Here is a 16,344-nt window from a genome sequence, read left to right on the forward strand (position 1 = left end):
GTTGCAGCAGGAAGATTCATTTGGTGCATGATAGAGTTTAGATGCAACGTCACAACAAGCAGGAGAAGATATCAGTGTGAAACATACAGTACTGTAATTGAGGTAATTTGACTGAGAGTGGGCCTGAATTAATTTTGCATCTCATAGTAAGATTTTCAGTGAAGAAGTGCTTTAAGGTAAGAATTACAGGTTTGGCTGTGAGCTGTGGGAGGTTAGGCATGTAGTTGTGATATCTGTGAAACTGCACAAACTCTATTTGTGCAGGTTTATTAACTGGTCACTTTTTTGAATAAGGGGACCCTTCATTACCATAACGGTAAAAAACAAAGAGACGGAAGCACCTAAACCACCTTTCTCAAGGTGAAAAGTGGTTTCACCCAAAATAATGGAAATGGTACCTGACTGACCTTGAAGCCTTTATGTGCACACACTCGAGCAAAGATGAATGAGTCTGCTTACAAATGACCGAGTGGATCAGCAGTGCTGTTTTTTAAATTCTAAGACTGAATTCAGCCTTGAGTAAAAAATGCAGTTATCTCATAATTTTGAATGAGGTCACTCAAAAGGGCGCAAACAAAGACGACTCCGGCAGGTAAGCTGAGCCTTTCGGCAAAATGCTTAATTCCATTATGCGAATATAGTTGGGCTACTGTGCACACACCTGATAAGAGTCCTCTGTAATGTGAATGACTGCTGCTCACCTGTCATTTAGCACAATAAGGGATAAAATAGTTAGCAACACTTGTAAAAGCACAATATCAGCTCAGCTGCTTGCTGCTCAAACCATAGCTCTCAGAACTGTATGTATGTCTCTCCTGTGCTTAAAGAAAGCCAAATTCTGCTTTCTTAACAACCTGTCATTATGTCAGCCCACAGATAATGAACACAGAGTAAGTTGATACACAAGTGACAAATATAGTGTGCGTGTTTGGGTTTCCTTACCTGGTGATGATTGATCACTGGATGCCACTAAAGTGGCGGGCGTGGGTCTTCGTCTTCTGATCTGAAAAAGGTTGAGAAATCGACAATTTAAAGTGCGACTTTAATCTTTACTGGGCTGAAAAAACCTTGAGATCTTTGATGTTCTCACAAATTTTAAAAAATAATTAACTGGTACATAATAACTCAGGCATTTATGCTTTACGTTATCACAGCCACACCCATCAATTTTTATGCTTTTTTTTTCTACCCATCAAAATGCTAAGCAACACTACAGCAATTTCTCATATTTTATCAACTAACCAATGAGGAAGAGTCTAGACTTGTTTGCCCGATGATCAATTCAGTATCCTTGTTCTCTGCATGATGCTGTCAGACCAGCCTGGACCTTTGTGTTTGGTAGTTAAACACTCTGAAGATGCCTGAGCTGAACAACAGCAATCCTGCAGTGCTGAGCATTGAGAGCAGCAGGGCAGCATGCCGCCTCCTACTAGCTTCTTCTACCACTGTGGACTGTGCTAGAGACCATTCTGGGACAAAATATTAAAGTACATGCATTTTGTATTTCTGTATGAAACACACTGACTTTACACTTTATTAGCTACAGCTTACTAATATTGTGTTGGACCCCTTTTGTCCTCAAAGCTGCTTTCACCTTAAAAACAATGTGCCTGAAACATTCCTCAGAGATTTTGGTCCATATCGACATGACAGCATCAAACAGTTGCTGCAGATTTGTTAGCTGCACATCCATGATGCCCATCATGTTCCACCACATCCTAAAGGTGCTCTATTGGATTGAAATCTAGTGACTGTGGAGGCACATTATCCCAATGAAGGAACCATCAGAACAAGCGGTACTAAGGGCCACTAAATGTGCAAGTAAATATCCTCTATACCAGGGGTGTGCAACTCCAGGCCTTGAGTGCTGATGTCCTTCAGGTTTTAGATATCACCCTGGGTCAGCACACCTGAATCAAATGATTAGTTTATTACCAGGCCTCCGGAGAACTTCACAACATGTTCAGGAGGTAATTTAGCCATTTGAATCAGCTGTATTGGATCAAGGACGCATCTAAAACCTCCAGCACTTGAGGCCTGGAGTTGCCTAACCCTGCTCTACTGTTACACCACTGCCTAAACAGGTGATTCAAGCCAAGCTTTCATGTTGTAAATTTGAAACTCATCAGATCAGGGAATGCTTTTCCAGTATTTTATCCTCTAGTTTTGGTGAGCAGGTGAAAAATGTAGCATGTAGGTTGTAATGAGTGGTTGTTTGAATTAGTGTTGCCTTCCTATCAGCTCATAGCAGTCTGATCATTATCCTATGGCCTCTGGCATCAACAAGGCTTTTTCTCCCAGGGAGCTGCTGCTGTATTTTTTTTTCTGACCATATTCTGTAAACCCTAAAAATGGTTGTGCAGGAAAATCCCAACAGATCAGCAGTTTCTGAAGAACTTGCATCAGCCTGTCTGGTATCAAGAACCATGCCACATGTAAAATCACGTTTCTGCCCCATTCTGATGCACGTTTTGAACTTCAGTAGGTCACCTCAACAGTGTCTACATGCCTAAAACTTAGTTGCTGACATGTTATTAGATATTTGAATTAATGAGCAGTTGCAAACGTGTACCTAACAAACTGGCTGTTGAATGCATGAACCACATCAAAAAATGTTACAAACATCAAGACCTTTGTTGGCTGATGGCCATATTCAGATATGTTGTGCTTTGTAAAATGACTCAATATGTCTGACACGGAGTATAACGTTTGCGTTTCAATGGGAAAATGTTTCTTCTCAAAGATTTCTATATTTCTGAGCTCATAACACAGACCTGCTGGACTGGTGGCTTTAATCTACCCACAACCTAAACTGCATTTTTTTGCTGCTGATGGATCGTTTTAGACCCAACATGACAGCAAAGACGTGCAATTGGTGAATGAAATGAGTACAGCACCTTTCATAGCTTGCTAATTTCCCTTTGGCTTCAAAATCAAATGATGACATTTCAATTATATTTTGTTCACAAAAAGGCTGTGATATAGTAATTTAAACAGAGCAGGAATTTAAACAGACAGTCAATTATTCACAAACACAGGTGCACACAAAAGCACAGACATAGCAAACGGGGTTGCTGACTAATGCTGCATGTCATGTCTGCTTCTGTCCTCCGTGCATCTTTCCTAAATGCTGCTTGTGCACTGAAAACAGAGCAGTCGACCTCATACTACACAGTGTAGCATCACGTGGTATTCTTGTTACAATTAAATGGGCTAGTAGCGAATGACTTCAGAAGATCCAAATTTGATCAAAAATTGAAAGTTTTAACAATATCTTAAGCTGTATCAGAGAAAAACAAATATGACAACATATGTCAGATGAGAATCAGTGATTAAATCAGTGGCACAGGTTTGAGTTCAAGTCTTTGGTGAGGCTGAAAAGTGCACAAAGCTGTTTTAGACTTATTTCTTCTGGACTGTTGCTCTATCTGGTCTCTGCAGACGTTATTATTGCAAAAGTAATATTTCCCCTGAGGTGACTCACATATAATAAATCAGCAATTGGAGCTGTGCACGGGTATAGACCTAAATTGATTAGCTTCACTCCGTAAAGACGGAATACAGATGTAACTACGTAACAATGGAAATAATGTGCAGTAATGAAAAATGAGCAGAGTCAGTTGTATCGCTGAGGCAAAGTCTAATTGGGTATTCAGATTTGAAGAGGCTTCATTGCCTTTGAAATCACTACCATGGAGCACAAGAAATCCCTGAATGAGAGGAGACGCCGAGTGTCTTTCTGTTAACATACAGGCAGATATTTTACTGCTTTGAACACTTCACTTTGGAGAAAATTGCTGACCTCATATCCTGAGACACGTGTCAGTGAGAGCTCCCTGTGACTGCAGCCTTCTCTTTAGGCTTGTGATTTTTTTTCATCTGTCTTGTGTTGTATAAATGCTCATGGTAGTTTGCTTTCACAGTAATCGCTGTGTCAAAACACAAGCTGGCTCCTCTGCAAGTGATTGTGTGAAAATTGTGTCAATTGGATAAGATTTTAGTTGTATATAAACACTAATAAATCCAAGCAGCCAAATTGCTAATTTTGTGAGAGTCAGTTCATCCATCTGTTGTCGCTGATGCTCATCCGAGCTGATATCAGGTGAAAAGCCAAGTGCAGTCTGGACAGGTCAGCAGTCCATCACATCACTAATACAGAGAGAAGAACAACCACTGATCCACACCTTTACTTTAGCTGTTCTGCACAGAACAACCTGAGCTGACAAACAGGCTCAAAACCAGAACTGTTTTGCTGTGAGTCAACAATGCTCACCACTTTCCCATTGGGCTCTCTGCCACTATGCAGTACAATACCTGTTCAGTACAAAATCACATACAAGCATATACAAAATTAACTGCCAAATAGCCAAGACCGAATGAAGCACTGAGCAGGCATCACTGCCCTCTTGTCTGACTGCAGGTTGGTGCTTTTCTTCGATTTCTGTTGAAATCTCACTGAGAAAGCAAAATGTGCACCGATGTGGCCTTACACAGAATGAATGGAAATAAAGCACTCTGGTATATCGTTGGCTTTTAAATGTGCTATATAAATAAAGTTGCATTGTATTGTATATTTCAGTACCGCCTGGTGGTTAGCTGATGAGTGCCAGCAGACTAGTCAGCATCTTCCATGCAAACTAGCGATCAAAGCAATCAAAAGGAGGTTTTGGTCACCTGGTGACCACAAGCAGCTTCCAGAAATCCCTCACCAATCGGTTGGAGAATTCACATTTGTCCTTAGTGATCAGAGGTTGCCAGGTGGTGTTGGGTGGCTGGTCTCTAACTCTGTGTGACTGAGGCCTCCCATATGGAAAAGATATATATAAATCTTATAAAGTTTGTATCTGTCTTGTTTGAAACTTGTATGAAAAGCATATAAGAGTGAAAACAGATAAAAGATCGCTTGAAAATTATATAAATGAAACTTGTATGTTTTGGATACTTCCTAAAACAACATGAAAGTAATGAGAAAGTGGCCACTTTCATGAGTAAATCATATAAGCCTTATAAGATTCACTATATGAAGCAAGTTTTTCCTATTTCGTTGGCATATGGGCTGCTGATCCGATGTGGAAGGTTTCTTAGGAATAGCACTCAAAACTGCAGCTAATTTTGTGTAATGTCCCTTTAAATGACAATAAATTTTACATTCTCAAAGTAATTTAAGTGATTTCTCCCCCTGAAGAATACATATTATCTTAATTGATTTATCTGGTATGTTTGCAGCTTACTTAACCTCATGAGAAGCAGGGCTCAGAATCGAGAAAGCCGCAATAGAAAAACACTCTTGTGTATACTATACATCTTGCACTAATATTTAAGCCCTGTGCGTGTGTGTTTTGTTACCATTTCAGAAAATCCACCCCGCCAGCTCACATTAAAGCACAAACAGGCATGGCTGTGTAGAAGTGATTATTCCCAAAGACATTATCCTTCTTCTCACCCGGCAGCAGAGCAAACTCACTGATCCTTCACTCGCATAAATAACCCAGCTTACTGGACTGCTCACCCCCCTCAAACCGCCATGCCTGCCTTTCAGCCCACAATCCATTTAAAATGGACTTTTGCGCTCTTCACAACAACGAACAAAAACAGCCTGTGAAAGTGACGGGTGGGCAGGAAAGGCTGTGCATGCCTGGTATTTCTGATGTGTGGGGAGCGGCCAACAAAACACCTCTGACTGGTAAATGTAGGTCAGGCCACAAGGCGGTAGGGTCAAAGTCTTCTTACAACGATGCCCGCGAGTTGTTTGGATGTACAAAAATAAGATTAAAAATGACAAATTACATCCACCATTAGAATTTTTCTTTTCCTCTTGACTTCATTTTACATGAAAAACAGTGAGACTAATTTTTGTAATGCTGGAACAGCAACAGCTATCGTTCAAACAATGACTGGAAAATGTCTTTAAAAATAAATAAAACTCAGCTCTGAATGAGTACAATACTTATTTTAAGACTATGGTCCATGTTGTCCCTTTTAAATTACAGGATGAAAGTTATCGTATGTGATCAAACTAATAATGGAACAAAACACTTCTTTGGACAGTTTTACATGGAGTCTCCTCAAACAGCGAGACACTTCTGTTCTCACACTTGAACTCTAAAAGCATCTGAGACAATCTAAAACAAGATGGAGAACAAGCACTCAGTTATGAGCGCGCTAATCTTTGCTACTAACTTGAAAGCTGCAAGTTAAGGAGCCATTTTTATAGAGAGCCTGCAGGCTCCCTACTAATCCCCACTAAGTGTTGTCATGCAGGCCATGTTTCAGTACACTTTGTCAGATGCCATCACCGTCTCTCCGTTACACACATGGTGTCTCTTGGCATTGATGCCTTGACAAATCACCTGCAGCAGCATTAGACAAAGTAAGAATATCACCTCGGCTTACGACCTACCAAGTGCATGTTTCAAAGTTGAAGTGATGCTGGTTGCACAACTTGCAGGTTTGTGTATAATAATAAGTTTCAGGTGAGTGAGTGATAGAATTAACGTCCTCTAGATCTGTGTTTCTTATTTGCTGATAACGTTCATGCACTAAAAATGACCTTGTAAGGGCACTAAAAATATTACATTCGGTTACATTTAAATTTGTTTTTGGTTGAAATATCTCTGCACACCGACAAATGTTGAGCTGAGAGTGACACCCCTGTCTTAACAATGTGATAATCGGATGCAACATGGCACCTTCTGGATAGATGAATCCCCCGAAAGGCTTTTTAAAAATGTAATTTATTAACACCCAGACAGTCAGTTACCAGTACACTGATAAGCTAGCCGACTACATGGCATTGCCAGCTTATTCAGGCCAAATTGTCAGATAGCATACAACAAATAAAGCTTAGTTTGGTTTAGAAAAGGCTAGAAACATGATTTCAGCTCCTGTGCTCTGTAAAGGAAAGTGTAAATCGGGACGTATCTGTGGCACTTTGTCTACATTGTTTAGACAAAAATACTCAAAGAAGAAGTTTAAAGATCTCAAATCAAAATTTGCACAATTTAAAAATAAATGCACATCAGTGGCAAGTATGGCATTCATCTTCATTAAATAATGACCATTGATAATCTGCTGTACTTGAAGGTTGTTCCTGGAAATCGCCTCCCTGAGGTAATAAAGGAAAGGTGTTTAATAGCTATGTTCTCAGTAAAGAACAAAGACCACCTGCATGGGGAATGCGAGGACGGACATTGTCTCAGCACTTAATTGTCCATAATAAAATTATTTCAATATGTCACAATTCATCATCTAAACAGGGAATATATTCCTTTCATTTATGAGCGAAGCTTCTTCAAGCGAGCGCTGCTCATGTAAATGAAAGATGGAGTTTAATATGAGCTCTCTGCAGGACAATGAATAAGATTTGATCCTTACACAACTGAAATAACTCTGTTAATCAGCTTATAAATACTCCAATTAATTCCTCACAAATAATAGCACTCAAGGAATATGTGAATTTTTTAGATATTTTATGTTTCCTCCTGGGGAAAGCCACAAAGTTCATCACTCAAAATTTAGCTGGAAACACTGGGCTTGCTTTTCTTAGCATAAATACTAAAACAAAGTGAGACAGATAATGTTCTTTGCTCATCCACAATCAGCAAACCTACATATCTGAAGGTAATTTCCCTCAACGGTAATCCAACAGCAGAAATCCGTCTGGTGTGACTCGATCAGTGCAGCAGGGGAAGAGGTAAAATAATGAGTTGGACTGATGATGGATCAAGGCTTTTCTGTGAGTCAGGACTGTAGCGTTGTCAGGTTTCCGGTTATTGTCATGGCTGTGTGCAGGCAGAAGGAGAGACAGGACCCAAAATGCAGGACTCGGAGGCAGACATTAACTCAAAAGACTCAGCTTTATTGCTGATAGCAACAGAACAGGAGCCTCACTAAACTGGGAGTACAAAAACCAAACTAGCTAGGCAGGCAAGCAGACAGAACACATAGTTAACATGAAAGTAGAAGATGTTAACGACACGACACTGACACAAAGACACACTGGGCTTAAATACACTGAGGGAGTCATCAAGGAATTAGAGACAGAAGAGGAACACAGCTGGAAGGAATAAGACCTAAAGCTGGAACACTGACATCAGACAGGAACAAGAACCTTCAAAGTAAAACAGGAAACAAAACACACTTTACTAAAACACGGACTAGACAGAGAGAGACAGACTTGACACTGACCAAAACCTACTAAATAATAATCATAATCAAAACAGTATCACTGATTAATCAAATCATTAATCATAATCTAGAAAAACACCAAAACATGAGAAACAGAAAGCTAGGTCAACATGACCCAGAACCGTGACAGTTATGCCTTTAGGATAATGAGGTGTTCACAAAGTAGCCCTGTGCTCACAGCTATGACTCAAGTGTCCAGGTGCTCGTGTACAGGAGAGCTCCATAGTGGATCTGTCAGAAAACTGCCCAGTCTGAGTATGCCAATTATGTGCTCGACATAAAACTCCCGCATGACTTCCATAAAACCGCCAGGAGAGAACAGATGCTATCACCCAATTACCATATCCTGGATTCAATGTGATGAAATTAAAGCAGAAACAATTTTCTACATCTGTCAGCGATAGCTGTTGAACTACTACTATAAACAGCCAATCAGCTATGAGTATTATTGTTACAATAAATAATAGAATATGTACAATCTATATAAATCCATCCATCTATATAAATGATATGTTAAATAATATAAAAACATTGAAAGAACACTAAAAGCAACTAACTACAATATGCAGATTATTTTCTCCTTTTGGTACGCCTGCACTGCACGACTGAGACGACATTATGAGGTCTGTTTCTACACTTGGCTCAGGGCAGGTACACTCCACAAAATAAGGAAACTGTGAGTTACTGCTTACATGCAAACGCACAAAAATCATTTTAACATTAGCTGTGTTAGCTAATATTAGAAGAAAGTAAAATGCTACTTTGATTTACTGCAAGAAAATCAAAGTACTACCTTCATTCACACTCACTGAAGCAACATAGAGAGAAAATTAAAAAGCAGAATGCCACAAAAGTATTAGATCACACAAAGCTGCACTGATTCAGCTCTGCTGCTCCTTCGGGGCCACAGATTTAGCTAGCGGATAGCGCTGCACATTAAATTCAAACCCCTGTCCTCTCCCCTCAGGCAGGTCGCAGCTGCCGTGCTTAACAACTTTTTATGGTGGAAACCTTGCAACACACAAAAAACACCAATCTCAAATCCCAGCCCCCTCCATCTTCTTGTTGTGGTTGTAGTTGCTGCTGTGCAAGCCCCCAGCTGCCTATTATGTCACAGAAGCATTAGGTGTGTAAATGTCAGGGGAGTGGGATAGTTACCCTTCCCGAGTCCAACGGCTTTTGTTCATGTGACACCATCTGGTCTTGGCCTCTGTCAGGTCCAGTGTCAGATGTACGGCTATAATATGAGATGATTGTGCTGTATTATGGATAAAAGGAGTGAGCGAGCGTTTGGGTTTTTTGTGTGTGTGTTTTGGTGATTAAGGGTCAGAAAGGTTCCTCTGTCTGGTGCACAGTTCTCCACGGAGGCTGATTCACCATGCTGGGAGGTGTCAGGTTGCTGGGATTACTGAACCGTGGGTGAAACCTCCTGGTGTGACATTCGTACGAGCTCGTGCAAACACAACACACATTTTCTTTCTTTTTTTATTATATCTGGAGGTTCCCTTTGTTTATTTTCTTTCTCTTTATATCTGACTGTCTGATTTGTTCGTCTGTCTCATATACACCCACACAAAGACAAACACATAAATAAATATATACACTGTATAAAACCACACACTTGGGAGCCAGCTTGCCACACAGGCTGAAGAGGCCACTTGCAGAGCTCTTAGAATAAATTGAAAATGTAAAGTCCCAGTGGCAATCAGGCACGCTTTTGGTCATGCTTATTGAGGCTGTGAGCTAAGGACTCTCTTGAGTCTTTGCAGAAACAGTAAAGCAAGTTTTACCCATATAAACCTAGAAGGAGATCTATCTGCTCGTGAAAGAAAGCAGGTAAACACACGGCTGCGAGCCGTTTAAGTCTTAAATTGAACGGCCGCAGCCTGGAATCAGACGTGTAACTGAATAAATACAGACAACACCAACTCCCCCAACACTCAGACACAAACAAGACAGACACATGAAATTACGTCTGCATCCTACAGATACCCTTGCAAAGCCGGATGTTGAGAAAAAGAACATGCACTGCAGAAATTTTGAGAGCGTGAAGCGTGACCAGATCCCAACAGACTCAGTTTGAGACAAAGATTGTTTGTTTGTTTGTTTACTAATGAAATGTATTCACATATGTTATAAAACTCTGTAATCTCCAATTATCTCTATATTTTATATAGATTACAAGAACCCTGACACTTGAAGCCCTGTTGCAACCCTAATCTGTTTTTTAAGACTCAGTCACTGTTAAATGATTGCAAACTTCTTCTGTATTGTTAATCATTTATGCCATGACAGCGCAGCACAAAGAGTGATCTGTGTGAATACAAATACCAGTGTAATACCTGTCATGTAATATGTAATTTCCATAGCAGTGCAACCCAACATGTTTTCACCTTACCTGTGAAAGGTGGCCATTTTTTATTACATTTAAAATCAATAAAAACAATTCCAGCACCTGTGATGCCTCGTGTTCTTTATTACAACAATATAATGGACCCCCTCTTGAACTTTTACTCATGCTGTCTGAAGGTATTTCCATTTTATGGTTCTGAATGATTATATTCCACCGCATTATACTGCTGAAGTCAGTTACTAAGAACATTTCACATATTGTGAAGGTGCTACATGATTTAGCAAAATAACTGTTTGAAACTACACTCAACAAAAATATAAACGCAACACCTTTGTTACTGCTCCCATTCCCCATGGGATGGACGTAGAGACCTAAAATTCATTCCAGATACACAATATAACCATCCCTCCCAAACAGTGGTCACAAATCAGTCCAAATGTGTGGTAGTGGGCACATCTGCTATATTGAGATAATCCATCCCACCTCACAGGTGTGCCACATCAGGATGCTGATCTGACATCATGAGTAGTGCACAGGTGTACCTCAGACTGCCCACAACAAAAGGCCACCCTGGAATGTGCAGTTTTTTGCGCTATTGGGGGTCTGGGGACCCAGAACCGGTCAGTATCTGGTGTGACCACCATTTGCCTCATGCAGTGCAACACATCGTCGCATGGAGTCTATCAGATTGTCAATTGTGGCCTGTGGAATGTTGGTCCACTCCACTTCAATGGCTGTGCGAGGTTGTTGGATATTCGTGGGAACTGGTACACGCTGTCGTATACGCCGGTCAAGCACATCCCGAACATGCTCAATGGGTGACATGTCCGGTGAGTATGCTGGCCATGCAAGAACTGGGACATTCTCAGCTGCCATCTGCCCTGAACAATGTGAACCATGATTCATCCGTGAAGCGCACACCTCTCCAACGTGCCAGACGCCATCGAATGTGAGCATTTGCCCACACAAGTCTGTTACGGCGACGAGCTGGAGTCAGGTCAAGACCCAGATGAGGACGACGGGCATGCAGTTGAGCGTCCCTGAGACGGTTTCTGACAGTTTGTGCAGAAATTGTTTGGTTGTGCAAACCAATTGTTCCTGCAGCTGTCTGGGTGGCTGGTCTCAGACGATCTTGGAGGTGAACCTGCTGGATGTGGAGGTCCTGGGCTGCTGTGGTTACACGAGGTCTGCGGTTGTGAGGCCGGTTGGATGTGCTGCCATATTCTCTGAAACGCCTGTGGAGACGGCTTATGGTTGAGAAATGAACATTCAATGCACGGGCGACAGATCTGGTTGACATTCCTGCTGTCAGCATGCCAATTGCACGCTCCCTCATTGCTTGTGGCATCTGTGGCATTTTGCTGTGAGACAAAACTGCACATTCCAGGGTGGCCTTTTGTTGTGGGCAGTCTGAGGTACACCTGTGCACTACTCATGATGTCAGATCAGCATCCTGATGTGGCACACCTGTGAGGTGGGATGGATTATCTCAATATAGCAGATGTGCCCACTACCACACATTTGGACTGATTTGTGACCACTGTTTGGGAGGGATGGTTATATTGTGTATCTGGAATGAATTTTAGGTCTCTACGTCCATCCCATGGGGAATGGGAGCAGTAACAAAGGTGTTGCGTTTATATTTTTGTAGAGTGTAGTTGGCAGTGTTTCTTATTTGTAAATCCGTCGTCCAGCCTGGGTGAGTGAAAGACTAATCAAGCTACCATTTAGTAACTGGCTCCCTCCCAAGTTTCCCTCAGGATAACTGGTGCTCACGTCTCATGGTTTTATCAGGAAAATGAATCATGAGAAGTCTTCAGGCTGAAATGATCGCAATCTTTTCTCAAATTTTAAAGGGTAAGAGCCCGGCTCGCTGGCTGGGAGCGAACGCAGAACTGGTACTATGAGATGAGCCAAGTGTTTATTAAGAATTACAGAGGACTTCGTATTGATTTATGAGTAGCTGGTGCGACCCAAACTATGATTTAAACTGGAGTAAAATAGCATAACAATACATCCCCATTATGTGTGCATTTAGTGGAGGAATGAACAATGTTTATCCAAAAGATATTCCCTGAATTTATGTTCTGATGATAGAGGTGTTAAAGACATTGAACATTAACCTCCTGAACAAAAAGTACCACTGACTTTTTATCAAGACATCATGGGTGGTGCTAACTTTTGGTTAGCCAAAAAGTCAGGTTTGTCCTGCTTGACCCTGGTTTATCCAGGTTATTCCAGGTATCCTGTAATTTGTCACCTGCCTGTTGTATAGTGTTATTCTTAAACATAAGAACAAGAACATGAGGATATGTGGACAGCACTGCCCAGTATATCCAAAATCTCCCACAGGTAATAAGCTATAGCTTTAGATTTAGCACATGTTTAATATGTATACATATGAAATCATTCAGCCACTACTGGTGCCCTTTAAATTGGGTATTTTCATCACAGAAGAGACCAACTCTGACAAGGATAATACAGTTTATTAGAGAGAACAGTTGTTAAAGCCCCAAATTAAAGCAGTTGTTTGGTGAGTAAAGTCCCAGAAAAAAAAACTCTCTAACTAATAAAAGCTTGATATAGCTTTACCTTGTTCAACTTTACCCACTGACAGTACATAAGTAAAAACACCACTTCTAAATTTGTGACCTTTTACGTGTTGTTAAGGAGGCGTTTACTCCAAAAGCTCAACATCAAGTCATCAAACACTTTGTAGAAGTGACACTGAGATCATGTGACCAGTGTAGCTTGATCTTTTATTTATGATGGTTTCAACTGCATGTCAAAGATCATAACAGTGGCTTTAATAAGTAAAGATTACCTTCCTGAACAAAAATGGCAATTTTTCTGCAATCATCCAGCAACAATTGATTTTGTTATCGAGGGATCCTGGGAGGAGCTAGGATCTTTTGGGTTTGCCTACATCATCACTGCAGGGGCTGTGGCTCCAGGTCTATCCTGTAATTTGCCTTTATGTCAGAGAGTGCTCTTATTCTTAAACATTGCATTTAATTAGTTCTCCTTTATATAAGAAGCACAAATTGTTTTCATGCAGAAGTAGACACCAAACCAGACTGGAAACGGCTCCAGATTTTGTGCCAACTGTCTTATTTTGCTGTATACGACTCCGTGTGTCTATGTCAAACTGATGTTACGCTGACTGAAATGCATGTACACACCAGCAGATGCAGCCATCTCATATTTAGTTTCTCATATCTGAGGCTTGTAGTCTTACATTCTCCACCTGCTACAGTAGCTCTATGTCTTAACTTAACTCTCAAACTGAAATCTCTACACAAGAGCAAACTCTCCCTCTCTCTCTCTCTCACACACACACACACACCCATAACATCTACCTTCCCTTTGGGTTTCATAGTATCAGCGAGGGAAAAACTAGTGTCGGGAAAAGCAGCGAGTGAGACAGAGTGTAGCCAGACTCCTAAATCCTTGCCAGCTTTACTTGAGCTTCATTCATTATGAACGACCTGTCCTGTTCATGTTATATTTATAAAAATGAGAAAATGGGACACCTCTTTTCACTATATTCCCAACAGAAGGATGGATTGCACTCACTAAGCTCCTTCAGACACTAACAGGAGTTCTCTTTTTTTATGTCATAAAGTGGTGTTTGCCACAAATCAAGTTGAGTTGTGCAGTTAAATTACCTTAGAAGAAAAAGTCCATTAATGATGAATGAGTAAAATTCATTCACCCTGTCAGCATTTCATTGCTGTAGGATACAAGCAGTCAGTCACTAATGAAAAAAAAAAAAACACTGACCTCCTAGAGACATCAATATACTGCGGCACCCCCCCTTAACCACCGCTGAGATACTATGCATCTCGGTAAAGCCGCTCACTGTGAGTGCAGATGGAAAAATCAGTTATGAATTCATCATCTTCACATTAGAGCTGTAGTCAAAACATACGTCAGGCTAATTAGATGCACAGAAGAAAATGTGGTCTACTTAAAGCAGCAGTTACTCATCAGTGTAAACTACAGCATTTGGGATGTAGCATGCTCAGCTGCTCAGCTCTGACTACACCTGCTTGCTTTGACAGCTAGATTACATATGCTTTAAATATGTGTTCAGAGATTTTGCAAATCGTTCCAAGTATAAAGCAATTTTTTCTTGCATCTTCACTAGTCATCTTGATTGTTTTTTAAAAAAAGTGGGAGTAGTACTCTAATCGTGTCTCACTGATGCAAAGAGGAATCCCTTAAAAGTCCCATATTACCCACACCTGCTCCTTCCACCTTTCTTCCTGCCTCCTTTCCCTCCACCTTACCTGTTCAGCTGCCTCTGGGTCCAAGTGGGTGTCCAGTAGAGGGACGGTGAACTGTATCTTCCTAGGGCTTCCAGTTTCCATGGTGGCACTGTCTGTCAGAGAGGCAAACGGGAGGAAGAAGGGGATGATCGAGAAAGGAGAATCCGTACGAAACAAGGAGGATAAAGAGCTGAAAAATAAGTGAGCTCCAGCTTATTAAAAAAAGAATCAGATTGTTTGAGTTTCTGTCTGACTCTTTTCTGTTCTTTACTTTTGCCTTTAAACACACTTTCCCCTAATTGCCTTGTTGTTTTGTGCCACCCGGTCTCTAATGATTTTCCCTATCTTCAACACCTGCTAGTGTCTCTATTCTATCTTCCCTCTCTGTCTCTCCAGGCTCTCAATGCTCAAGCAAGGGCATTCTCCGCAAGGAACACCTCTCCTTCACTCTCATTCGCTTTCACGTCAAGTCCCACCCTCTTTTCACGTTTCTTTCCGTCTTTATTGGCTGTCTGAGCTCAGGGCTGTTCTGCAGCAGCCCCTGCACAGACGAGAGAGCGAGGATGACAAAGGCATGCTCTCTCAAAGGGTAGAAATGGGTAGGATTTATCCAGCCTCTTCTTCAAGAGTATTTTTAAAATCACTTGCCTACACATGCTTAAAAACAGCCTACGCTGTATTTTAGATACAAGTGGTCTCATTCAGAATGAGGTCAAGCTGACATCTACACATATACAAATTTGTTTGTTGGTTTATTTAACACATGCACAGTGTTCATTACTGAACAGCTCTGTGCATAGTCCCTACACAGATGGTACAGTTACCTGGGAATCATGCAGCGTAATGCAATTCTGAGCCAATATTGACCATGTGAGAGAATAATCTGAGCTTATAAAAATAAAAACATACTGTTATGCACACTAAGCAGTTCTTCATTTGCCGTAATGTTTTACACAAAAAGGGTTTTCTCAGACTTCTGCAGTTTTCTGCCTTTTGTTTGATACGTCCTGATGTAGGAACAGTTTGAGGCTGTGATGTGTGTGTGTGTGTGTGTGTGTGTGTGTGTTCTGTTTTTGATGATTTCTTTGTTCATCACTGGCCAGGCTTGTCCTGTCTGACGCCTGGCCAGCACAAGCTTTATTGATTGTCTCTTAGCCCCAGTGTCCCCACACCACATGTCCACTGGGCCCCGATACCTGACACCAGCCAAGGAGCATACGGTGTGTCAAATGTGCAGTGCTTTTTGGGAGTGAAATAAATATCAAGCGTGACGCCTTCAAACTCTGCTCTGTTTTAGGATAAATTTCAAGCAGGCGTGAAGAGCAAGCTAAACTTTAACTCCACACTAAATATGAAAATTATTAATATTTCTGATGTACAGTCTAGTGGAAGAAAGCACTCTCACTGTTTCAAAAGACCATGCAATATCTTTTTTTCCATTTTAGCGTGAACAGTTCATCCAGAAACAGCAGACAACAAAGGAGCTCAGCAGGAATGAAGCAGCCACATGGGCTGCACCATTTGCATCTTTTA

At 41.1% G+C, this 16,344-nt stretch overlaps 1 protein-coding gene across 1 annotated transcript in view; it reads right to left on the minus strand.

Moving 5' to 3' along the window:
- The window catches only part of LOC146575032 (protein phosphatase 1 regulatory subunit 1A-like), a 36,796-nt gene that overhangs the window by 17,649 nt on the left and 2,803 nt on the right, over nucleotides 1-16,344 (minus strand). The window contains exons 2-3 of the mRNA XM_085275233.1: nucleotides 14,833-14,924; nucleotides 943-1,003 (exon numbers count right to left, since the gene is read on the minus strand). Of these exons, the coding sequence (XP_085131359.1) occupies nucleotides 943-1,003; nucleotides 14,833-14,913 (142 nt within the window). The 5' untranslated portion in view covers nucleotides 14,914-14,924. The remainder of the gene's footprint in view (nucleotides 1-942; nucleotides 1,004-14,832; nucleotides 14,925-16,344) is intronic.

The sequence above is a fragment of the Mchenga conophoros genome, linkage group LG5 (genome assembly GCF_057382185.1).
Source record: "Mchenga conophoros isolate Kocher_MC1m ecotype Shallow Benthic linkage group LG5, M_conophoros_male_GT1.1, whole genome shotgun sequence".
Lineage (NCBI taxonomy): Eukaryota > Metazoa > Chordata > Actinopteri > Cichliformes > Cichlidae > Mchenga > Mchenga conophoros.